Source organism: Phasianus colchicus, chromosome 32 (assembly GCF_987193195.1).
Source record: "Phasianus colchicus chromosome 32, bPhaCol1.hap1.1, whole genome shotgun sequence".
Lineage (NCBI taxonomy): Eukaryota > Metazoa > Chordata > Aves > Galliformes > Phasianidae > Phasianus > Phasianus colchicus.
In genome coordinates, this window is record NC_143467.1 from 2,162,051 (window position 1) to 2,185,884 (window position 23,834).

The following is a 23,834-nucleotide window of genomic DNA, read 5'->3' on the forward strand; positions in this document are numbered from 1 at the left end:
GAAATCCCATAAAACCCCACAAAACCCCATAAAACCCCATAAAACCCCACAGGCTCCACAGATCCCCACAGATCCCCACAGGCCCCATCGCCACCCCACAGAACCCCCCGTAATCCCCCCACGCCGCCCCACAAACGGCCCCATAGGCGTCCCCGCCCTCCGAAACCCCAAATTTCCCCTTTTTTCCCCCATTTTTTCCCTTTTTCTCCTCATTTTCACCCATTTCTCACCTCCCGCCGCGCTCCCGCTCGTCGCCTCCTCAGCTCCTCACCTCGCCCTCTCATTGGTCGCTTCGCCCGTCCGTCCCGTCTGACAGCCAATCAGCGCCCGAGTCGGTGTTCAGAGGGCGGGACGTCGTTGCCACTCACCCATTGGCCGGCGCCCACGTTCGTTTTAACTTTTAGCCAATCAAAACTCGAGATTCTGTTTAGAAGGCGGGGCGTAGCCGCGGTCTGTAGGCGGGCGTAACACACTGCGCTTCTCCATTGGCTGCTCTCCGCGTCTATCTTCTTCTCCCAACCAATCAGCTCTCGCATCTCCATCCAGAAACCGGAGATTCTCCTTTTAACCATCCCGCCACCCGCGACGCCTTTCCATTGGTTGCGCGCAATGTCCATCAAACCCGACAGCCAATCAAAGCCCGTCTTTCGTGCTTGGAGGGCGGGGCGCGGGCGCCATGTTGGGGCGGGAGCCATTTTGGCTGCGCCCGTCAGGGCGTTTCGATGGACGCGGTATGGGGCGATACGGGGCGATACGGGGCGATACGGGGTGCGGGATCCCCCCGTCCTTCGGTGCTTTTGTCCCGCAGGGCCTGCAGGAGAGAACGGCGGAGCTGCTGAGGAGGAGGTGAGGGCCCATAGGGACCCATAGGGACCCCATAGGGAGACCCCATAACTGCCCCATAGGGACCCACAGAGACCCCATAGGAACCCATAGAGACCCCATAGGGAGACCCCATAACTGCCCCATAGGGACCCATAGAGACCCTATAGGGACCTCATAGGGACCCCACAGAGACCCATAGAGAGACCCCATAGAAGGATCCCATAGAGAGGACCCATAGGGACCCTATAGAGACCCCATAGAAGGATCCCATAGAGAGGACCCATAGGAACCCCATAGAGACCCATAGGAAACCCATAGGGACCCATAGAAACCCCACAGGGACCCCATAGAGAGACCCTATAGAGACACTATAGAGCCCCATAGAGAGACCCCATAGAGACTCCATAGGGAGACCCATAGAGACCCCATAGAGACCCACAGAGATCCCATAGAGAGACCCCATAGAGACCCTATAGAGCCCCATAGGGACCCCATAGAGAGACCCCATAGAGAGACCCCATAAGGACCTATAGAGACCCCATAGAGACCCCATAAGGACCTCATGCAGACCCATAGAGAGACCCCATAGGGACCCTATAGAGCCCCATAGAGAGACCCCATAAAGACCCCATAGAGACCCCATAGAGACCCCATAAGGACCCCATAGGGACCCCATAGGGAGAACCCATAGGGAGACCCATAGGGAGACCTATAGAGACCCATAGGGACTCCATACAGATTCCATAGAGACCCATAAGAAACCCGTAGAGACTCATAGAGACCCCATAGAGAGACCCTACAGAGCCCCATAGAGACCCTATAGAGTCCCATAGGGACCCCATAGAGAGACCCCATAGGGAGACCCACGGGGAGACCCCACAGAGACCCATAGGAAACCTGTAGAGACTCATAGAGACCTCATAGAGGGACCCCATAGAGGGACCCCATAGAGGGACCCCATAGAGAGACCCCATAGGGAGACCCCATAGGGAGACCCATAGAAATCCTATAGAGCCCCATAGGGACCCCATAGAGAGACCCCATAGAGAGACCCCATAGAGAGACCATAGAGACCCTACAGAGCCCCATAGAAATCCTATAGAGCCCCATAGGGACCCCATAGAGAGACCCCATAGAGAGACCCCATAGAGACCCCATAGAGAGACCCCATAGAGACCCTACAGAGCCCCATAGAAATCCTGTAGAGCCCCATAGGGACCCCATAGAGAGACCCCATAGGGAGACCCCATAGAGACCCATAGAAATCCTATAGAGCCCCATAGGGACCCCATAGGGAGACCCCATGCGGACCCCATAAAGAGACTGCATAGAGAGACCCATAGAGACCTCATAGCTGCCCCATAGATCCCCCATAACCACCCCATAGAGACCCCATAGAGACCCCATAGAAATCCCGCAGCTGCACCATAGATCCCCCATAGATCCCCATACATCCCCCACAGCCGCCCCATAGAAACCCCATACATCCCCCATAGAAACCCCATAGCTGCCCCATAACCTCCCTATGGGACCCCATAACCTCCCTATGGGACCCCAAGCTGCCCCATAGCTGCCATATGGGACCCCAAACTGCCCCATAACCCCAATGAGAACCCAAACAGCCCCATAGCTGCCCCATAGCCGCCCTATGGGACCCCAAACTGCCCCATAACCACCCCATAACTTCCCTATGGGATCCCATAGCTGCCCTATGGGACCCCTAACGACCCCATAACCACCCTATGGGACACCAAACTGCCCCACAGCTGCCCTATGGGACCCCATAACCACCCTATGGGACCCCAGATGACCCCATAACCTCCCTGTGGGACCCCAAACTGCCCCATAGCTGCCCTATGGGACCCATAACCACCCTATGGGACCCCAGATGACCCCATAAGCGCCCTATGGGACCCCATAAGCACCCTATGGGACCCCAAACGACCCCATAACCTCCCTATGGGACCCCAAGCTGCCCCATAGCTGCCCTATGGGACCCCATAACCACCCTATGGGACCCCAAACTGCCCCATAGCTGCCCTATGGGACCCCATACGACCCCATAACCTCCCTATGGGACCCCAGACGACCCCATAACCTCCCTATGGGACCCCAAACTGCCCCATAGCTGCCCTATGGGACCCCATAACCTCCCTATGAGACCCCAAACGACCCCATAACCACCCTATGGGACCCCAAACTGCCCCATAGCTGCCCTATGAGACCCCAGACGACCCCATAACCACCCTATGGGACCCCAAACTGCCCCATAGCTGCCCTATGAGACCCCAGACGACCCCATAACCTCCCTATGGGACCCCAAACTGCCCCATAGCTGCCCTATGGGCCCCCAAACGACCCCATAACCTCCCTATGGGACCCCAAACTGCCCCATAACCACCCTATGGGACCCCTAACGACCCCATAACCTCCCTATGGGACCCCAAACTGCCCCATAGCTGCCCTATGGGCCCCCAAACGACCCCATAACCTCCCTATGGGACCCCAAACTGCCCCATAGCTGCCCTATGGGACCCCATAACCACCCTATGGGACCCCAAACTGCCCCATAGCTGCCCTATGGGACCCCATAACCGCCCTATGGGGTCCCTAACGACCCCATAACCTCCCTATGGGACCCCAAACTGCCCCATAGCTGCCCTATGGGACCCATAACCACCCTATGGGACCTCTAACGACCCCATAAGCGCCCTATGGGGCCCCATAAGCTCCCTATGGGACCCCAAACTGCCCCATAACCTCCCTATGGGACCCCTAACGACCCCATAACCACCCTATGGGACCCCAAACTGCCCCATAGCTGCCCTATGGGACCCCTAACGACCCCATAACCTCCCTATGGGACCCCAAACTGCCCCATAGCTGCCCTATGGGACCCCTAACGACCCCATAACCACCCTATGGGACCCCAAACTGCCCCATAGCTGCCCTATGGGACCCCTAACGACCCCATAACCACCCTATGGGACCCCAAACTGCCCCATAGCTGCCCTATGGGACCCCTAACGACCCCATAACCACCCTATGGGACCCCAAACTGCCCCATAGCTGCCCTATGGGACCCCAAACGACCTCATAACCTCCCTATGGGACCCCTAACGACCCCATAACCACCCTATGGGACCCCAAACTGCCCCATAGCTGCCCTATGGGACCCCAAACGACCTCATAACCTCCCTATGGGACCCCTAACGACCCCATAACCACCCTATGGGACCCCAAACTGCCCCATAACCACCCTATGGGACCCCAAACTGCCCCATAACCACCCTATGGGCCCCCAAACAACCTCATAACCTCCCTATGGGACCCCAAAGTGCCCCATAACCACCCTATGGGACCCCTAAAGACTCCATAACCTCCCTATGGGACCCCAAGCTGCCCCATAGCTGCTCTATGGGACCCATAACCACCATATGGGACCCCTAACGACCCCATAACCTCCCAATGGGACCCCAAGCTGCCCCATAGCTGCCCTATGGGACCCCAAACTGCCCCATAACTGCCCTATGGGACCCCATAACCTCCCTATGGGACCCCAGACGACCCCATAACCTCCCTATGGACCCCAAACTGCCCCATAACCGCCCCATATCTGCCCCTCCCCCCCCCAGTGAAGCTGTGCTGAATCAGCGCCCTCGGCCCCCCCGGCTCCACCCAGGTAAGGCCACGCCCCCTGCGTTGCCCCCAATGGGAAGGCGAGGGGGGCGGGGCTTAACTTAAACACGCCCTCCATTTCCATATATGGAAACGCTGAGGGTGGGGGTCGATATGGTCACGCCCCCTTACCATATATGGAGATAAGTGAAAGGGGAGGGGCTTAACTTAAGCCACGTCCATTTCCACGAATGGGACTGGCTGAGGGGCGGGGCTACCCGCGGCCACGCCCCCATTTCCATATATGGAAGCACCGGGGGGTGTTCCCTATGACCACACCCCTATTGCCATATATGGAGTTAAATCAAAGGGGCGGGGCTTAACTTAAGCCAAGCCCAATTTCCATGGATGGGATTGGCTGGGGGGCGGGGCTTAGTTTGGCCACGCCCCCCATATCCATATATGGAAGCACCGAGGGTGGGGGGTGCACTTTGGCCACGCCCCCTTACCATATATGGAGTTAAATGGAAGGGGAGGGGCTTAGCTTAAGCCACGTCCATTTCCACAAATGGGATTGGCTGAGGGGCGGGGCTTGGCTTCGCCACGCCCCCTGATTGCCATATATGGAAGCAGCAAGGAAGAGGTTCGATATGACCCCGCCCCCCACTGCCATATATGGAGTTACAGGAAAGGGGAGGGGCTTAACTTAAGCGACGCCCATTTCCTACGGATGGGATTGGCTGAGGGGTGGGGCTTGCCTTTGCCACGCCCCCAATTTCCATATATGGTACCATTGGGGGGGTGGTTCTCTATAACCCCGCCCCATTACCATATATGGAGGTGAACGGAGGGGATTGGCTGAGGGGCGGGGATACCCGTGGCCACGCCCCCAATTTCCATATATGGAAACACCGATTGGGGTGGTTCTCTATGGAGCAGCCCCACAGGGGGCGGGGCTTAAATGAAGCCCCGCCCGTTCGTATACATAAGTCGCCAGATGTGGGCGGGGCTTCGCTTGGCCACGCCCCCATTCCCATATATAGAAAACCCCAGGAGTCCAGTATGACCACGCCCCCCATTCCCATATATGGAACCACCACAAGGGGGCGGGGCTTGGTTTAAGCCACGCCCCCACTGCCATATATGGAAGCACATAAGGCTTCGTTATGACCCAGCCAGCTTTACCATATATGGAAGGGGAGGGGGCGGGGCTTATTTTAGCCACACCTCCAGCTTTAAAATGGGAGCGGAGGGGGGCGGGGCTTATGCTAACCCCGCCCCCTTTCCATATATGGAAATTCGATGAGCTGGGGGGTGGGGCTTCTTTTTGACCACGCCCCCTGCCCTTTAAACGGAAACAAAGGGGCGGGGCTTAGCGGTGACCACGCCCACTTCCCGCCGTAGCCCCGCCCACTCGTGGGCGTGGCCAACCCGGAGGTGGGCGGAGCCTGGATGCCGACCCGCTGCAGCAATGGAGGGCCGGCAGGAGGCGGGGCTTAGCGGAAGCCCCGCCCCCTGCGACGTCGGCACGGAGGCGGAGCCAATCGCTGGATGCGTGGAGAGGGGCGGAGCCACGGCAGGACAGGGACCAATCGGATGGCGCGGTGAGGGGGGGTGCTAATACAAGGGGGCGGGGCTAAAGAAAAGGGGCGTGGTCTGAGGGATGTGGGTGGGGCTACAAGAAGGGGGCTGGGCTAAAGGAGGTGGGGGCTTAAGAGGCGGGGCTACGGAGGGGGCGGGGCTAAAGATGGGGGCGGGGCTATGGGAAAGGGGCGGGGCTTATGGAGGGTGGGCGGGGCTAAAGAGTCAGGGTGAGGTTGGAGAGGGTGGGGTTAAGGGAGGGGGGCGGGGCTTGAGGAAAAGGGCGGGGTTATGAGAAGGGGCGGGGCTACAGGAGATGGGGCGGGGCGATGGGATTGTGGGCGGGGCTACAGAAAAGGGGCGGGGCTAATAGAGCGGGAAGGGGCTGGAATTGGGGGCGGGGCTTAACGGAGGGGGTGGGTTGAGGGAGGGGCGGGGCTTGAGTGGATGTGGGCGGGGCTAAGGGATTGTGGGCGGGGCTAAGTGCGATGTGGGCGGGGCTAAAACGCGGTGGATCGATGGGGTTTTTCTATGGGGCAGAGCTGTGGGATCTATGGGGCGGATCTATGGGGCGGGGCTGTGGGATCTATGGGGCGGATCTATGGGGCGGGGCTGTGGGATCTATGGGGTGGATCTGTGGGGCAGGGCTGTAGGATCTATGGGGCAGCAATGTAGGATCTGTGGGGTGGATCTATGGGGCAGAGCTGCAGGATCTATGGGGCAGAGCTGCAGGATCTATGGGGCAGGGCTGTGGGTCTATGGGGTGAATCTATGGGGCAGAGCTGTGGGATCTATGGGGCAGGGATGTAGGATCTATGGGGTGGATCTATGGGGCCAGGCTGTGGGATCTATGGGGCGGATCTATGGGGCGGGGCTGTAGGATCTATTGGGTGAATCTGTGGGGCAGGGCTGTAGGATCTATGGGGCAGCAATGTAGGATCTGTGGGGTGGATCTATGGGGCAGGGCTGTAGGATCTATGGGGTGGATCTGTGGGGCAAAACTGCAGGATCTATGGGGCAGGGCTGCGGGATCTATGGGGCGGATCTATGGGGCAGGGCTGTGGGATCTATGGGGCAGGGCTGCAGGATCTATGGGGTGGATCTATGGGGCAGGGCGGTGTGATCTATGGGGCAGATCTATGGGGCAGGGCGGTGTGATCTATGGGGCGGATCTATGGGGCGGGGCTGTGGGATCTATGGGGCGGATCTATGGGGCAGAGCTGTGGGATCTATGGGGCAGGGCTGTAGGATCTATGGGGCAGGGCTGTAGGATCTATGGGATGGATCTGTGGGGCAAAACTGCAGGATCTATGGGGCAGGGCTGCGGGATCTATGGGGCGGATCTATGGGGCGGGGCTGTAGGATCTATTGGGTGAATCTGTGGGGCAGGGCTGTAGGATCTATGGGGCAGCAATGTAGGATCTGTGGGGTGGATCTGTGGGGCAGGGCTGTAGGATCTATGGGGTGGATCTGTGGGGCAAAACTGCAGGATCTATGGGGCAGGGCTGTGGGATCTATGGGGCGGATCTATGGGGCAGGGCTGTGGGATCTATGGGGTGGATCTATGGGGCAGGGATGTGGGATCTATGGGGCAGGGCGGTGTGATCTATGGGGCGGATCTGTGGGGCAGGGCTGTGGGATCTATGGGGCGGATCTATGGGGCAGGGCGGTGTGATCCATGGGGTTTCCGTATGGGGCAGGACCTCCCTCCCTCGCTATGGGGCAGCGCTGTGGGGCAGAAAGCGGCCGCCGTCGAACTGCTGCAAGAAGCAATGGGTGAGAAGAGCGAGCACTTGTGGGGCAGCCCCACACTTAGGGGGCAGAGCCACACTTATGGGGCAGCCCCACTCTTAGGGGTCAGCCCCACACTTATGGGTCAGCCCCACACTTATAGGGTCAGCCCCACACTTATAGGGTCAGCCCCCCACTTATGGGTCAGCCCCACACTTATAGGGTCAGCCCCACACTTATGGGGCAGCCCCACACTTATGGGTCAGCGCACTTATGGGGCAGAGGCACACTTAGGAGTCAGACCCACCACTTATGGGTCAGCCCCACACTTATGGGTCAGCCCCACACTTATGGGGCAGCCCCACACTTATGGGGCAGAGCCACACTTAGGGGTCAGCCCCACACTTATGGGGCAGAGCCACACTTAAGGGTCAGCCCCCCACTTATGGGGCAGCCCCCCACTTATGGGGCAGAGCCACACTTATGGGATTCCATCCCCCACTTAGGGGTCAGCCCCCCACTTATGGGTCAGCCCCCCACTTATGGGGCATCCCCACACTTAGGGGTCAGCCCCACACTTATGGGGCAGAGCCACGCTTATGGGGTTCCACCCCACACTTATGGGTCAGCCCCCCACTTATGGGGCAGCCCCACACTTATGGGTCAGCGCACTTATGGGGCAGAGCCACATTTAGGGTCAGCCCCACACTTAGGGGTCAGCCCCACACTTATGGGGCAGAGCCACACTTATGGGATTCCATCCCACACTTATGGGGCAGCCCCCCACTTAGGGGTCAGCCCCACACTTATGGGGCAGAGTCACGCTTATGGGGTTCCACCCAACGCTTATGGGTCAGCCCCCCACTTATGGGGAAGACCCACACTTAGGTTCAGCCCCACACTTATGGGGCAGCCCCCCGTTTACTGCCGCCCCATTTCTCTGCCCCACAGATTCGGACGAGGCGGAGGCACCTCAGGATTCGGTGCTGCAGGAACTGCGGGAGCGGCGGCGGAAGCTGCGGGCAGTGCTGAGGTGTGGGGCTGCCCCACAAGTGGGGGGTGGGACCCACAAGTGTGGGGAGAGACCCATAAGTAGCTCTGCCCCCTAAGTGGGGGGCTGCCCCACAAGTGGGGGGTGGGACCCCTAAGTGTGGGGAGAGACCCATAAGTAGCTCTGCCCCCTACGTGTGGGGCTGCCCCCTAAGTGTGGGGTGGGACCCATAAGTTGGGATGGGACCCATAGATGTGGGATGGGACCCATAGATGTGGGGCGGGACGCATAAGTGTGGGGCGGGACTCACAAGTGTGGGGTGGGACCCATAAGTGTGGGGCTGCCCCATAAGTAGCTCTGCCCCCTAAGTGTGGGGCTGGCCCATAAGTGTGGGGTGGGACCCATAAGTTGGGATGGGACCCATAGATGTGGGGCGGGACTCACAAGTGTGGGGTGGGACCCATAGATGTAGGGTAGGACCCACAAGTGTGGGGTGGGACCCATAAGTGTGGGGCTGCCCCATAAGTAGCTCTGCCCCATAAGTGTGGGGTGGGACCCATAGATGTGGGGCGGGACCCACAAGTGTGGGGTGGGACCCATAGATGTGGGGTGGGACCCACAAGTGTGGGGCGGGACTCACAAGTGTGGGGTGGGACCCGTAAGTGTGGTTCTGCCCCATAAGTAGCTCTGCCCCCTAAGTGGGGGGCTGCCCCATAAGTGTGGGGTGGGACCCATAGATGTGGGGTGGGACCCATAAGTGGGGGGTGGGACCCCTAAGTGTGGGGAGAGACCCATAGGTAGCTCTGCCCCCTAAGTGTGGGGTGGGACCCATAAGTGTGGGGTGGGACCCATAGATGTGGGGCGGGACCCATAAGTGTGGGGTGGGACCCGTAAGTGTGGTTCTGCCCCATAAGTAGCTCTGTCCCCTAAGTGTGGGGCTGCCCCACAAGTGGGGGGTGGGACCCCTAAGTGTGGGGAGAGACCCATAAGTAGCTCTGCCCCCTAAGTGTGGGGTGGGACCCATAGATGTGGGGCGGGACCCATAAGTGTGGGGTGGGACCCATAAGTGTGGGGCTGCCCCACAAGTAGCTCTGCCCCCTACGTGTGGGGCTGCCCCCTAAGTGTGGGGTGGGACCCATAAGTTGGGATGGGACCCATAGATGTGGGGCGGGACCCACAAGTGTGGGGTGGGACCCATAAGTGAAGTCTACCCCATAAGTGTGGGGCTGCCCCATAAGGAGCTCTGCCCCATAAGTGTGGGGTGGGACCCATAAGTGAAGCCTGCCCCATAAGTGTGGGGCTGCCCCATAAGTAGCTCTGCCCCATAAGTTGTGGGGCTGCCCCATAAGGAGCTCTGCCCCATAAGTGTGGGGTGGGACCCATAAGTGAAGCCTGCCCCCTAAGTGTGGGGCTGCCCCATAAGTGTGGGTCAGACCCATATGTGTGGGGCTGCCCCATAAGTGCCTCTGCCCCACAAGTGAAGCCTGCCCCCTAAGTGCTGCTCTGCCCCATAAGTTGTGGGGCTGCCCCCTAAGTAGCTCTGCCCCATAAGTGTGGGTCTGACCCTATAAGTAGCTCTGCCCCATAAGTGTGGGGTGGGACCCATAAATGTGGGGCTGCCCCATAAGTGTGACTCTGCCCTATAAGTGTGGGGCTGCCCCATAAGTGTGGGTCAGACCCACAAGTGTGGGGCTGCCCCATAAGTGAGGCCTGACTCAATAAGCGTGGCTCTGCCCCATAAGTGTGGGGTGGGACCCATAAGTGAAGTCTGCCCCATAAGTGTGGGTCTGATCCCATAAGTGTAGCTGTGCCCCATAAGTGTGGGGTGGGACCCATAAGTGTGGGGCTGCCCCATAAGTGAGGCCTGACCCCATAAGTGTGGCTCTGCCCCCTAAGTGTGGGGCTGCCCCATAAGTGTGGGGTGGGACCCATAAGTGAAGCCTGCCCCATAAGTGTGGGGCTGCCCCATAAGTAGCTCTGCCCCATAAGTGTGGGGCTGCCCCATAAGTAGCTCTGCCCCATAAGTGTGGGGTGGGACCCATAAGTGAAGCCTGCCCCATAAGTAGCTCTGCCCCATAAGTTGTGGGGCTGCCCCATAAGTAGCTCTGCCCCTTAAGTGCGGGGTGGGACCCATAAGTGAAGCCTGCCCCCTAAGTGCTGCTCTGCCCCATAAGTTGTGGGGCTGCCCCCTAAGTAGGTCTGCCCCATAAGTTGTGGGGCTGCCCCATAAGTAGCTCAGCCCCATAAGTTGTGGGGCTGCCCCATAAGTGGCTCTGCCCCATAAGTTGTGGGGCCGCCCCCTAAGTGGCTCTGCCCCATAAGTTGTGGGGCTGCCCCATAAGTAGCTCTGCCCCATAAGTTGTGGGGCCGCCCCCTAAGTAGCTCTGCCCCATAAGTTGTGGGGCTGCCCCCTAAGTAGCTCTGCCCCATAAGTTGTGGGGCTGCCCCCTAAGTAGCTCTGCCCCATAAGTTGTGGGGCTGCCCCATAAGTGTGGGTCAGACCCATAAGTGTGGGGCTGCCCCATAAGTGGCTCTGCCCGATAAGTTGTGGGGCTGCCCCATAAGTGCTGCTCTGCCCCATAAGTTGTGGGGCTGCCCCATAAGTAGCTCTGCCCCATAAATTGTGGGGCTGCCCCATAAGTAGCTCAGCCCCATAAGTGTGGGTCTGACCCTATAAGTAGCTCTGCCCCATAAGTGTGGGGTGGGACCCATAAGTGAAGCCTGCCCCATAAGTGGCTCTGCCCCATAAGTTGTGGGGCTGCCCCCTAAGTAGCTCAGCCCCATAAGTTGTGGGGCTGCCCCCTAAGTGGCTCTGCCCCATAAGTGTGGGGTGGGACCCATAAGTGAAGTCTGCCCCATAAGTGTGGGGCTGCCCCATAAGTGCCTCTGCCCCACAAGTGAAGCCTGCCCCCTAAGTGCTGCTCTGCCCCATAAGTTGTGGGGCTGCCCCCTAAGTAGGTCAGCCCTGTAAGTTGTGGGGCTGCCCCATAAGTAGCTCTGCCCCATAAGTTGTGGGGCTGCCCCCTAAGTGCTGCTCTGCCCCATAAGTTGTGGGGCCGCCCCCTAAGTAGCTCTGCCCCATAAGTTGTGGGGCTGCCCCATAAGTGTGGGTCAGACCCATAAGTGTGGGGCTGCCCCCTAAGTGCTGCTCTGCCCCATAAGTTGTGGGGCGGCCCCCCCAGCGCCGTTTCCGTTTTGGCGCAGGTTTTTGGACGCCGTGGCGCCGCTTCCGCCCCCCCGGATCCTTTGGGACCCGCAGTAAAAAATTCCGCCCCTTTTTTTTCCTCCTTTCGCCGTTTTTCAACCCAAAAAACGGCGCCAAGATGGCGGACGGCCCCTTTAAGACTACGATTCCCAGCGGTCTTTGCGCGGGCGGACGGTGGGGCGCACTTCCGGTATAAGCCACGCCCAGAATCCGGCTGATCGAACGTACTTCCGGTGCGAGTTACGCCCACAAAGCAGCTGCCCGATCGGACTTCCGGTGCGAGCCACGCCTCCAACCTGCTGCGCAACACTACTTCCGGTCGAAACCACGCCCACACGTCCGCTTGTTAATCGCACTTCCGGCGTACGCCACGCCCCCTCAGCCCAACAGGAAACCACGCTTCCGGTTTCAGTCTCTCCCCCACGGCGCCCCGTTCGATTCCACTTCCGGTTTCAGCCACGCCCCCCCAAAGGACTGCAGTCCAAATGAACTCCGGGTTCAGCCCCGCCCCCCCGAGTGATGTTCAATTCATACTTCCGGTTTAAGCCACGCCCTCTGTTCTGTTTTTCATTACAACTTCCGGTTCAAGTCACGACACCCCCCCCCCCCCCTCGCCGCACTGCGTCCAGCCGCACTTCCGGTTAAGGTCACACTGTTTCCGTACCCAAGCCGTTTCCGGTTAAAGCCCCGCTCCCCCATAGCGCTCCAATGCCACTTCCGCTACAAGCCACGCCCCCACCCGTATGGACCTGTAACTTCCGGTCCAGGTTCCGCACCCTAGCCTATAGCAGCTCACTTCCGGTTCATGCTCCACCCCAGCCCTCTCAGCACAACACTTCCGGTCTAGGCTCCGCCCTGGACCCTTCGGAGACATAACTTCCGATTTAGTCTCCGCCCCCAGCCCTTCTTACAGCCCACTTCCAGCCCAGGCTCCGTCCCCAACCCTACTTTCAGCTCACTTCCGGCCCAGGCTCCGCCCTCCTTCCCTTTAGTGAGCTCACTTCCGGCACAGGTTCCGCCCCCTCCACAACTTGCAGCCCACTTCTGGCCCAGGCTCCGCCCCCAAGCCAACTTACAGCCAACTTCCGGCCCAGGCTCCCCCCCAACAACCCTCCTTACCGCTCACTTCCGGCCTAGGCTCCGCCCCCAACCCTACTTACAGCCACCTTCCGGCCCAGACTCCCCCCCACAACCCTCCTTACCTCTCACTTCCGGCCTAGGCTCCGCCCCCAACCCTACTTACAGCCAACTTCCGGCCCAGACTCCCCCCCCCCACAACGCTCCTTACCGCTCACTTCCGGTCGTGGCTCCGCCCCTAACCTTACCAGCTTCTCACTTCCGGCCCAGGCTCCGCCCCCTCCCCTCAGACTCCCCTTTTCCCTTCCAAGCCCCGCCCCCAATCCCTCACCCCCCCACCCTCTTCCTGTTTCCCACCCACTTCCCCCCTAAGCCCCGCCCCTTCGCACCCTCCACTTCCCATCACCCCCCGCGCGCCGCCGCCATTTCCTCTCCCCTCCTCCTTTTTCATTTTCCCGCCCGCCGCCATCTTGCCCCGCCCCGTTTCTTTTCCCCTCACGGTTCCGCCGTTGGCGGCGATGGAGGCGGAGCTGCGGCGTTGGGCCCGGGACGAAATGGGGATCCCGGAGGAACCCGCAGCCGCAACGCTCAGACGGTAAACCGTTTGTTTTTTTGTTTTTTGGGGGGGGGTCTTTAAATTTGGGGGGGGGGGGGCGCGGTTTTCCTCACAGAAACCACACAGGAATTTCCCGTAGGGTTTAATGGCGGACCCCCCCACATAGGCCTCAATTGGGACCCCCCTATAAATAGGGATTCATTGCGACCCCCCCCCCCCAATTTGGGACCCCCCCTCAGAAATAGGGATTAATTGAGACCCCCCCCCCCCACATAGGGATTAATTGGGACCCCCCCCCCTCGTAAATAAGAATTAATTGGGACCCCCACATAAATAGAGATTCATTGGGACCCCCCCCCAATTTGGGACCCCCCCCCCACATAGGGATTAATTGGGCCCCCCCCCCCCGTAAATAAGAATTAATTGGGCCCCCCCCCCCATAAATAGGGATTCATTGCGACCCCCCCCCCCCAATTTGGGACCCCCCCCCCAGAAACAGGGATTAATTGGGACCCCCCCCAATTTGGGACCCCCCCTTTAAGTAGATCTTAATTAGGCCCCCCCCCCCAATTTGGGACCCACCTTAAATAGGGCTTAATTGGGGACCCCCCCCAATTTGGGAACTGCCACATAAATAGGGGTTAATTGGGACCCCCCCCCAATTTGGGACCCTCCCCGTAAATAGGAATTCGTTGCGACCCCCCCCCCCACATAGGCCTCAATTGGGACCCCCCCCTCATAAATAGGGATTCATTGCGACCCCCCCCCCCAATTTGGGACCCCCCCTCAAAAATAGGGATTAATTGGGACCCCCCCCAATTTGGGACCCCCCCTTTATGTAGATCTTAAATAGCCCCCCCCCCCCCCCCTAATTTGGGACTCACCTTAAATAGGGCTTAATTGGGGACCCCCCCCCAATTTGGGAACCGCCCCATAAATAGGGATTAATTGGGACCCCCCCCAATTTGGGACCCCCCCCGTAAATAGGAATTAATTGGACCCCCCCCCCCCACATAGGCCTCAGTTGGGACCCCCCCCATAAATAGGGATTCATTGCGACCCCCCCCCAATTTTGGGACACCCCCCCCCATAAGTAGATCTTAATTAGCCCCCCCCCCCCTCCCCAATTTGGGACTCACCTTAAATAGGGGTTAATTGGGACCCCCCCCCCAATTTGGGACCCCCACCAGAAATAGGGATTAATTGGGACCCCCCCCCACATAGGCCTCAATTGGGACCCCCCCCATAAATAGGGATTCATTGCGACCCCCCCCCCCCCAATTTGGGACCCACCTTAAATAGGGCTTAATTGGGACCCCCCCCAATTATGGGACCCCCCCCCCATAAGTAGATCTTAATTAGCCCCCCCCCCCCAATTTGGGACCCACCTTAAATAGGGCTTAATTGGGGACCTCCCCAATTTGGGAACCGTCCCATAAATAGGGGTTAATTGGGACCCCCCCCACATAGGCCTCAATTGGGGACCCCCCCCATAAATAGGGATTCGTTGCGACCCCCACCCCCCAATTTGGGACCCCCCCCATAAATAGGAAGTAATTGGGACCCCCCCCCAAAAAAAGGGATTCATTGCGACCCCCCCCAATTTGGGACCCCCCCCCAGAAATAGGAATTAATTGGGACCCCCCCCATAAATAGGGATTCATTGGCCCCCCCCCAATTTGGGACCCCCCCTCCGGAAATAGGGATTAATTGGGACCCCCCCCATAAATAGGGATTCATTGGGTCCCCCCCCAATTTGGGACCCGCCCCCCCCATAAGTAGATCTTAATTAGGCCCCTCCCCCCCCCCAATTTGGGACCCCCTTAAATAGGGCTTAATTGGGGACCCCCCCCCAATTTGGGAACCGCCCCATAAATAGGGATTAATTGGGACCCCCCCGGAATTTGAGACCACCCCCCCCGTAAGTAGGAATTAATTGGGGACCCCCCCCCCAGTTTGGGACCCCCCCGTAAATAGGGATTTATTGCACCCCCTCCAGAAATAGGGATTCATTGAGACCCCCCCCAGTTTGGGACCCCCACCCCATAAGTAGAACCTAATCAGGACCCCCCCAGAAATAGGAATTAATTGCGACCCCCCCCAATTTGGGACCCCCCCCCCCCAGAAATAGGAATTAATTGCGACCCCCCCCCAATTTGGGCCCCCCCCCCCCAGAAATAGGAATTAATTGGGAACCCCCCAATAAATAGGGATTAGTTGGGACCCCCCCTCATAGGTCTCAATTGATGACCCCCCCTATAAGTAGGATTTAATTAGGGCCCTCCAATTAATAGGGATTCATTAGGGCACCCCCTCGTAGGCCTTAATTAGGGCCCCCCCCCATTGATCTCAATGGAGACCCCCCCATAAATAGGCTCTAATTGGGACCCTCGCCCCAATAGACCCTAATTGGGACCCCCCCCTCCATAGATCCTAATTAGGGACCCCCCCCCTCCATAGATCCTAATTGGGACCCCCCCCCCTCATAGGCCTCAATTGATGACCCCCCCCCTAAATAGGATTTAATTGGGGCCCCCCCATTAATAGGGATTCATTAGGGCCCCCCCTCATAGGCCTTAATTAGGGCCCCCCCCCCATTGATCTCAATGGAGACCCCCCCATAAATAGGCTCTAATTGGGACCCCCCCCCCCATAGACCCTAATTGGGACCCCCCCCCACATTAAATAGACGCCAATTGTGACCCCCCCCCCCACCGTGCTGAATTTTGGGTTAAAAAAGGGAGAATTTGGGTCTGTGAGGATTTTGGGGAGGGGGGGTCAGCAGTTTGTTGGGGGGGGCGGAATTTTGGGGTTAAAAAAGAGGAATTTGGGTCTGTGAGGATTTTGGGGAGGGGGGGTCAGCAGTTTGTTGGGGGGGGCGGAATTTTGGGGTTAAAAAAGAGGAATTTGGGTCTGTGAGGATTTTGGGGAGGGGGGGTCAGCAGTTTGTTGGGGGGGGCGGAATTTTGGGGTTAAAAAAGAGGAATTTGGGTCTGTGAGGATTTTTGGGGGGGGGTCAGCAGTTTGTTGGGGGGGGCTGAATTTTGGGGTAAGAAAAGAGGAATTTGGGTCTGTGAGGATTTTGTTGGGGGGTCAGCAGTTTGTTGGGGGGGGCTGAATTTTGGGGTTAAAAAAGAGGAATTTGGGTCTGTGAGGATTTTGGGGGGGGTCCCCATTTTGTTGGGGGGGGGGCTGCATTTTGGGTCAAAAAAAGGGAGAATTTGGGTCTGTGAGGATTTTTGGGGGGGGGTCAGCAGTTTGTTGGGGGGGGCGGAATTTTGGGGTTAAAAAGGAAGAATTTGGGTCTGTGAGGATTTTTTTGGGGGGGGGTCAGCAGTTTGTTGGGGGGGGGCTGAATTTTGGGTCAAAAAAAGGGAGAATTTGGGTCTGTGGGGATTTTTTGGGGGGGGGTCAGCAGTTTGTTGAGGGGGGGGCTGAATTTTGGGGTTAAAAAAGAGGAATTTGGGTCTCCCTGGTGTGATTGGGGGGGGGGTCCAAATGTTGAGGGGGGGGGGGGGGAAATGTCCAAATTTTGGGGTGAAAAAGGGTGAAAATTGTGACCCCCCCCCCCCCCCCCCGAAATTTTGCAGGCTGTGTTCAGGGCCGTGCGCAGAGATCTGGGGCTTCGTCGTCCTGCACGTCAGGAGCGCACGGTGAGGGGGGGGGCAAGGAAATTTGGGGGGGGGGGAGGAGGGGGGGGGCACCAAAATGGAGGGGGGGGGTCGGAAATTTGGAGGGGGAGGGTGTGGAAATATGGGGGGGGGGTGAAGTTTGGGGTGGTGGTTGGAAATTTGGGGGGAGGGGTAAAATATGGAGGGGGGGGCATTGAAATTTGGGGGGGGGGGGAGGAGGGGGGGCACCAAAATGGGGGGGGGGTCGGAAATTTGGAGGGGGAGGGTGTGGAAATATGGGGGGGGGTGAAATTTGGGGGGGTGGTTGGAAATTTGGGGGGAGGGGTAAAATATGGAGGGGGGGGCATTGAAATTTGGGGGGGGGGGAGGAGGGGGGGCACCAAAATGGGGGGGGGGTCGGAAATTTGGAGGGGGAGGGTGTGGAAATATGGGGGGGGGTGAAATTTGGGGGGGTGGTTGGAAATTTGGGGGAAGGGGTAAAATATGGGGGGGGGCAGGGATAAAATGGGGGGGGGCTGAAATTTGGGGAGGGGAGCAAAATATGGGGGGGGGGTCCTGAAATTTGGGGGGAGATCAAAATGTGGGGGGGGCGGTCAGAAATTTGGAGGGGGAGGGTATGAAAATATGGGGGGGGGTGAAATTTGGGGGGGGTGGTTGGAAATTTGGGGGGAGGGGTAGAATATGGAGGGGGGGGCAAGGAAATTTTGGGGGGGGGGAGGAGGGGGGGCACCAAAATGGAGGGGGGGGGTCGGAAATTTGGAGGGGGGGGGCATGAAAATATGGGGGGGGGTGAATTTTGGGGGGCAGGGCAAAATATGGAGGGGGGGGCATTGAAATTTGGGGGGGGGGGGGAGGAGGCGGCACCAAAATGGGGGGGGGGGGGCAGAAATTTGGAGGGGGAGGGCAGGAAAATATGAGGGGGGGGTGAAATTTGGGGGGGTGGTTGGAAATTTGGGGGGAGGGGTAAAATATGGAGGGGGGGCAAGGAAATTTTGGGGGGGGGCGGGAGAAGGGGGGGGCACCAAAATGGAGGGGGGGGGGTCCCTGAAATTTGAAGGGGGAGGGCATGAAAATAATGGGGGGGGGGGGAACTTGGGGGGGGTGGTTGGAAATTTGGGGGGAGGGGTAGAATATGGAGGGGGGGGCAGGGATAAAATGGGGGGGGGCTGAAATTTGGGGAGGGGAGCAAAATATGGGGGGGGGGGTCCTGAAATTTGGGGGGAGACCAAAATTTAGGGGGGGTCAGAAATTTGGAGGGGGAGGGCATGAAAATATTGGGGGGGGGGATTTGGGGGGGGGGTTGGAAATTTGGGAGGAGGGATAAAATATGGAGGGGGGGGCAAGGAAATTTTGGGGGGGGGGGAGGGGGGGCACGAAAATGGGGGGGGGGCAAAAATTTGGAGGAGGAGGGCATGAAAATATGGGGGGGGGCGGAATTTGGGGGGTAGGGCAAAATATGGAGGGGGGGGCAGGGATAAAATGGGGGGGGGGCTGGAATTTGGGGAGGGGACCAAAATATGGGGGGGGGTCAGAAATTTGGGGGGAGACCAAAATGTGGGGGGGGGTCCTGAAATTTGAAGGGGGAGGGCATGAAAATAATGGGGGGGGGGGAATTTGGGGGGGGTGGTTGAAAATTTGGGGGGAGGGGTAGAATATGGAGGGGGGGGCAAGGAAATTTTGGGGGGGGGGAGGAGGGGGGGCACGAAAATGGAGAGAGGGGGGTCAGAAATTTGGAGGGGGAGGGCATGAAAATATGGGGGGGGTGAAATTTGGGGGGCAGGGCAAAATATGGAGGGGGGGGCAGTGATAAAATGGGGGGGGGGCTGAAATTTGGGGAGGGGACCAAAATGGGGGGGGGGGTCAGAAATTTGGAGGGGGAGGGTGTGGAAATATGGGGGGGGGTGAAGTTTGGGGGGGTGGTTGGAAATTTGGGGGCAGCAGTAAAATATGGGGGGGGGGCAGGGATAAAATGGGGGGGGGGCTGAAATTTGGGGAGGGGACCAAAATGGGGGGGGGGTCCTGAAATTTGGGGGAGGCCAAAATGGAGGGGGGGGGTCAGAAATTTGGAGGGGGAGGGCATGAAAATATGGGGGGGTGAAATTTGGGGGGGGTGGTTGGAGATTTGGGGGGAGGGATAAAATATGGAGGGGGGGGCAAGGAAATTTTGGGGGGGGGGAGGAGGGGGGGCACCAAAATGGAGGGGGGGGGTCCCTGAAATTTGAAGGGGGGGGGCATGAAAATAATGGGGGGGGGGGGAATTTGGGGGGGGTGGTTGGAAATTTGGGGGGAGGGGTAGAATATGGAGGGGGGGGCAGGGATAAAATGGGGGGGGCTGGAATTTGGGGAGGGGACCAAAATGGGGGGGGGGGTCGGAAATTTGGAGGGGGAGGGCATGAAAATATGGGGGGGGGGGTGAAATTTGGGGGGGGGTGAAATTTGGGGGGAGGGGTAAAATATGGAGGGGGGGGCAGGGATAAAATGGGGGGGGGCTGAAATTTGGGGAGGGGAGCAAAATATGGGGGGGGGTCCTGAAATTTGGGGGGAGATCAAAATAGGGGGGGGGTCAGAAATTTGGAGGGGGAGGGCATGAAAATATTGGGGGGGGGGATTTGGGGGCGGTGGTTGAAAATTTGGGGGGAGGGGTAGAATATGGAGGGGGGGGCAAGGAAATTTTGGGGGGGGGGAGGAGGGGGGGCACGAAAATGGAGAGAGGGGGGTCAGAAATTTGGAGGGGGAGGGCATGAAAATATGGGGGGGGGTGAAATTTGGGGGAAGGGGTAAAATATGGAGGGGGGGGGGCAGGGATAAAGTGGGGGGGCCCTGAAATTTGGGGAGGGGACCAAAATGGGGGGGGGGGTCCTGAAATTTGGGGGGAGACCAAAATATGGGGGGGGGGGTCGTGAAATTTGGGGGGAGATGAAAGTATGGGGAGGGGCACTGAAATTTGGGGGGGGGACAGAATATGGGGGAGGAGACTGAAATTTGGAGGGGGGGGCAACAAAATGGGGAGGGTCTGAATTTTGGGGGGGGCACAAAATATGGGGTGAGGGCAGCAAAATGTGGGGGGGAGGGGCACTGAAATTTGGGGGGGGGGGGACTTAAATTTGGGGGGGGGGCACCAAAATGGGGGGAGGCCAAAATATGGGGAGGGGGCACCAAAGTGAGGAGGGGAACCAAAAGTTGGGGTGGAACCAAAGTGATGGAGGCGTAGTTTGGGGTGGGGACGCAATTATGCGTTGCACCGTGGAACGTGGGGGACCCAAAATGGGGGCGGACCCAAAATGGTGGAAGGCCCGAAGTGGTGGAAAAGACAGAAAACGAGGCTAAAAAAGTGAAAATTGGGGGTTTTTGTTTGTTTTTTTTGCAGGAACGTGGAGAAGATTCGGGGGAATTTGCGATGGTATCTGAAAATGGACCCTGAAACTGACCAAAATCCCCCAAATTTACCCCAGAATTTCCCTCTTTTTTTTAATTCCTTAAAGTACCCCAAATTTACCTCAATTTATCTTGAGTTTTTAATCAGAATTTCTTGAATTTACCCCAAAATTCTTTATGTCCCCCCCCAGCCATTGAAGTATCCCAAATTTACCCCAACCTTCCCCCAAATCCCCAAATTTACCCCAAAATTCTTTATCTGCCCCCACAGCCATTGAAGTATCCCAAATTTACCCCAAACTTCCCCCAAATCTCCAAATTTACCCCCAAAATTCTTCTGAAATCCATCAAAATCCCCCAAATTTACCCCAGAATTTCCCCCTTTTTTTTAATTCCTCAAAGTGCCCCAAATTTATCTCAATTTATCTGTAGGTTTTAATCAGGATTTCTTGAATTTACCCTGAAATTCTTTATCTCCCCCCACAGCCATTGAAGTATCCCAAATTTACCCCAAACTTCCCCCAAATCTCCAAATTTACCCCCAAAATTCTTCTGAAATCCATCAAAATCCCCCAAAATTTACCCAATTTCAGCCCCACTTTTGATGCAAATCCCACAGATTGTTAACCAAGTTAATGTAATTTGTCCCATTTTGGCAAAAACGCCCCGAATTTGCCCCAAAGTTTCCCATTTTTGACCAAGGTGGTTCAATTTTTTTCCCATTTGTAACCAAAATTCCACAAATTTACCCCAAATTGCTCCAATTTTATCCCTTTTTAACCAAAATGTCTGAAATTTTTCTCAATTTTTGCCTTGTTTTTGACCAAGTCTCCCCAATTTGCCCCAAATTTCCCAAATTTACCCTAAAATTGCCCCAAATCCCCCAATTTCCCCCCATTTTCACCAAAATCCCTCAAATTACTCCAAATTTCCTCCAAAATTGCTCAAAATCCCCCAAATTTACTCCAATTTTTGCCTAATCAGTAACTAAAATCTTTCAAATTAATCTAACTTGCCCTATTTTTGACCAAAATGCCCCAAATTTGCCCCAAAGTTTACCATTTTTGATCAAGGTGGCCAAATTTTGGTTCCATTTGTAACTGAAATCCCACAAATTTATCCCAAAATTGCCCCAAATTTTCCTTAGATTTACCCCTTTTTTTACAATATTTGTCAAAATCTTCAAAATTTACCCCAAAATTGTTGAAAATGACTCAAATTTATTTCAAGTTTTCCCTATTTATAACCAAAATCCCTCAAATTAACCTGAAATTAACCCCAAATTCCCACAATTTGCCCCAAATTCTGCCTCATTTTTAACTCAAATCCCCCAAATTTTCCCCAATCTTCAAAATTGTCCCAAATTCCCCAAAATTTACCCCCAAATTTCCCCACTTTTAGCCAAAATCCGTCAATTATCCCCAAAACTGCTTAAAATCCCCGAATTTTTCCCCAAAATTATTTCAGATCCTCAAAATTTATTCTGATTTTTGTCCACTTTTAACCAAAATCTCCCAAATTTCCCCCAAATTTGTGCCATCCTTCAGGCAGCAGCACGTGGGGGAGCTGCAGGTGAGGGGGGATTTGGGGGAAATTCGGGGGATTTGGGGCAATTTTGGGGTCATTTTGTGGGAATTTTGGGTTATTTGGGGGAATTTTGGGTCATTTCGGGTTATTTTGCGGGGTTTTGGGGAATTTTGAGGGAATTTTGGGGTGATTTTGGGTCATTCTGGGGTCATTAGGGGAATTTTGGGGTTATTTGGGGGGAGTTTTGGGTCATTTTGGGTTATTTTGAGGGATTTTGGGCAACTTTGGGATCATTTTAGGGAAATTTTGGGTCATTTTGGGTTATTCTGTGGGATTTGGGGGAATTTTGAGGGAATTTTGGGGTGATTTTGGGTCATTTTGGGGTTATTTGGGTCATTTTGGGGGAATTTTGGGTCATTTTGGGTTATTTTGAGGGATTATGGGCAACTTTGGGATCATTTTAGGGAAATTTTGGGTCATTTTGGGTTATTCTGTGGGATTTGGGGGAATTTTGAGGGAATTTTGGGGTGATTTTGAGTCATTTTGGGGTTATTTGGGTCATTTTGGGGGAATTTTGGGTCATTTTGGGTTATTTTGTGGGATTTGGGGCAATTTTGGGGTCATTTTAGGGGAATTTTGGGTCTTTCAGGGATTATTCTGCAGGATTTTGGGGAATTTTGTGGGAATTTTGGGGTGATTTGGGGTCATTTTGGGGTTATTTGGGGTCATTTTGGGGGAATTTTGGGTCATTTTGGGTTATTTTGTGGGATTTGGGGCAATTTTGGGGTCATTTTAGGGGAATTTTGGGTCTTTCAGGGATTATTCTGCAGGATTTTGGGGAATTTTGTGGGAATTTTGGGGTGATTTGGGGTCATTTTGGGGTTATTTGGGGTCATTTTGGGGGAATTTTGGGTCATTTTGGGTTATTTTGTGGGATTGGGGGCAATTTTGGGGTCATTTTAGGGGAATTTTGGGTCTTTTGGGGCTAATTCTGCAGGATTTTGGGGAATTTTGAGGGAATTTTGGGTTGATTTTGGGTATTTTGGGTTAGTTTGTGAGATTTTGAGGGATTTTGGGGTCATTTTCGGGGAATTTTGGATTATTTTGGGCTTATTTTGTGGGATTTTGGGGTCATTTTGGGCTTATTTTGTGGGATTTGGGGTAATTTTGGGGTCAATTTAGAGCAGTTTTGGGTGATTTTGGGTTAATTTTGTGGGATTTTGGGGTCATTTTAGGGGTCATTTTGGGGTTATTTTGTGGGATTTGGCGTAATTTTGGGGTCAATTTAGGGGAATTTTGGGTGATTTCGGATTATTCTGCAGGATTTGGGGGAATTTTGAGGGAATTTTGGGGTGATTTTGGGTCTTTTTGGGGTTATTTTGTGGGATTTGGGTGAATTTAGGGTCATTTTGGGGTTATTTTGTGGCATTTTGAGCAATTTTGGGGTCAATTTAGGGGAATTTTGTGTGATTTTGGGTTATTCTGCGGGATTTTGGGGAATTTTGAGGGAATTTTGTGTGATTTTGGGTCTTTTTGGGGTTATTTTGTGGGATTTGGGGGAACTTTGTGTCATTTTGGGGTTATTTTGTGGCATTTTGAGGAATTTTGGGGTCAATTTAGGGGAATTTTGGGTTATTTTGGGTTATTTTGTGGGATTTTGGACAATTTTGGGGCCATTTTAGGGGAATCTTGGTTCATTTAGGGGCATTTTGGGGC

At 56.1% G+C, this 23,834-nt stretch overlaps 3 protein-coding genes across 8 annotated transcripts in view; 2 read left to right on the plus strand and 1 right to left on the minus strand.

Moving 5' to 3' along the window:
* Nucleotides 1-309, minus strand: part of LIN37 (lin-37 DREAM MuvB core complex component) — a 22,319-nt gene extending 22,010 nt beyond the window's left edge. Inside the window, exon 1 of one of the 2 annotated variants that reach the window (XM_090128220.1) lies at nt 231-309. In XM_090128220.1, coding sequence (XP_089984346.1) covers nt 231-284 — 54 coding nt within the window. In that variant the 5' untranslated portion in view covers nt 285-309. The remainder of the gene's footprint in view (nt 1-230) is intronic. The other variant, XM_090128221.1, reaches the window with a different exon arrangement.
* On the plus strand, nt 247-12,903 carry LOC116241128 (uncharacterized). 5 transcript variants are annotated; one of them, XM_090128225.1, is made up of 7 exons: nt 254-731; nt 809-846; nt 4,461-4,507; nt 5,848-6,047; nt 7,725-7,800; nt 8,707-8,787; nt 12,042-12,903. In XM_090128225.1, the coding sequence occupies exons 1-7, from the start codon at nt 723-725 to the stop codon at nt 12,167-12,169; spliced, it is 579 nt and encodes a 192-aa protein (XP_089984351.1). In that variant the 5' UTR covers nt 254-722; the 3' UTR covers nt 12,170-12,903. The 5 variants fall into 5 exon arrangements, with proteins under 5 accessions (XP_089984349.1, XP_089984352.1, XP_089984350.1 ...); XM_090128224.1 differs by lacking the exon at nt 12,042-12,903 and adding an exon at nt 11,951-12,023 and having other exon boundaries at nt 252-846; nt 8,707-8,788; XM_090128222.1 differs by having other exon boundaries at nt 253-846.
* A 523-nt stretch (nt 12,904-13,426) lies between these two features.
* The window catches only part of HAUS5 (HAUS augmin like complex subunit 5), a 33,772-nt gene continuing 23,364 nt past the window's right edge, over nt 13,427-23,834 (plus strand). The window contains exons 1-4 of the mRNA XM_090128074.1: nt 13,427-13,623; nt 17,175-17,237; nt 20,584-20,616; nt 22,139-22,163. Of these exons, the coding sequence (XP_089984200.1) occupies nt 13,547-13,623; nt 17,175-17,237; nt 20,584-20,616; nt 22,139-22,163 (198 nt within the window). The 5' untranslated portion in view covers nt 13,427-13,546. The remainder of the gene's footprint in view (nt 13,624-17,174; nt 17,238-20,583; nt 20,617-22,138; nt 22,164-23,834) is intronic.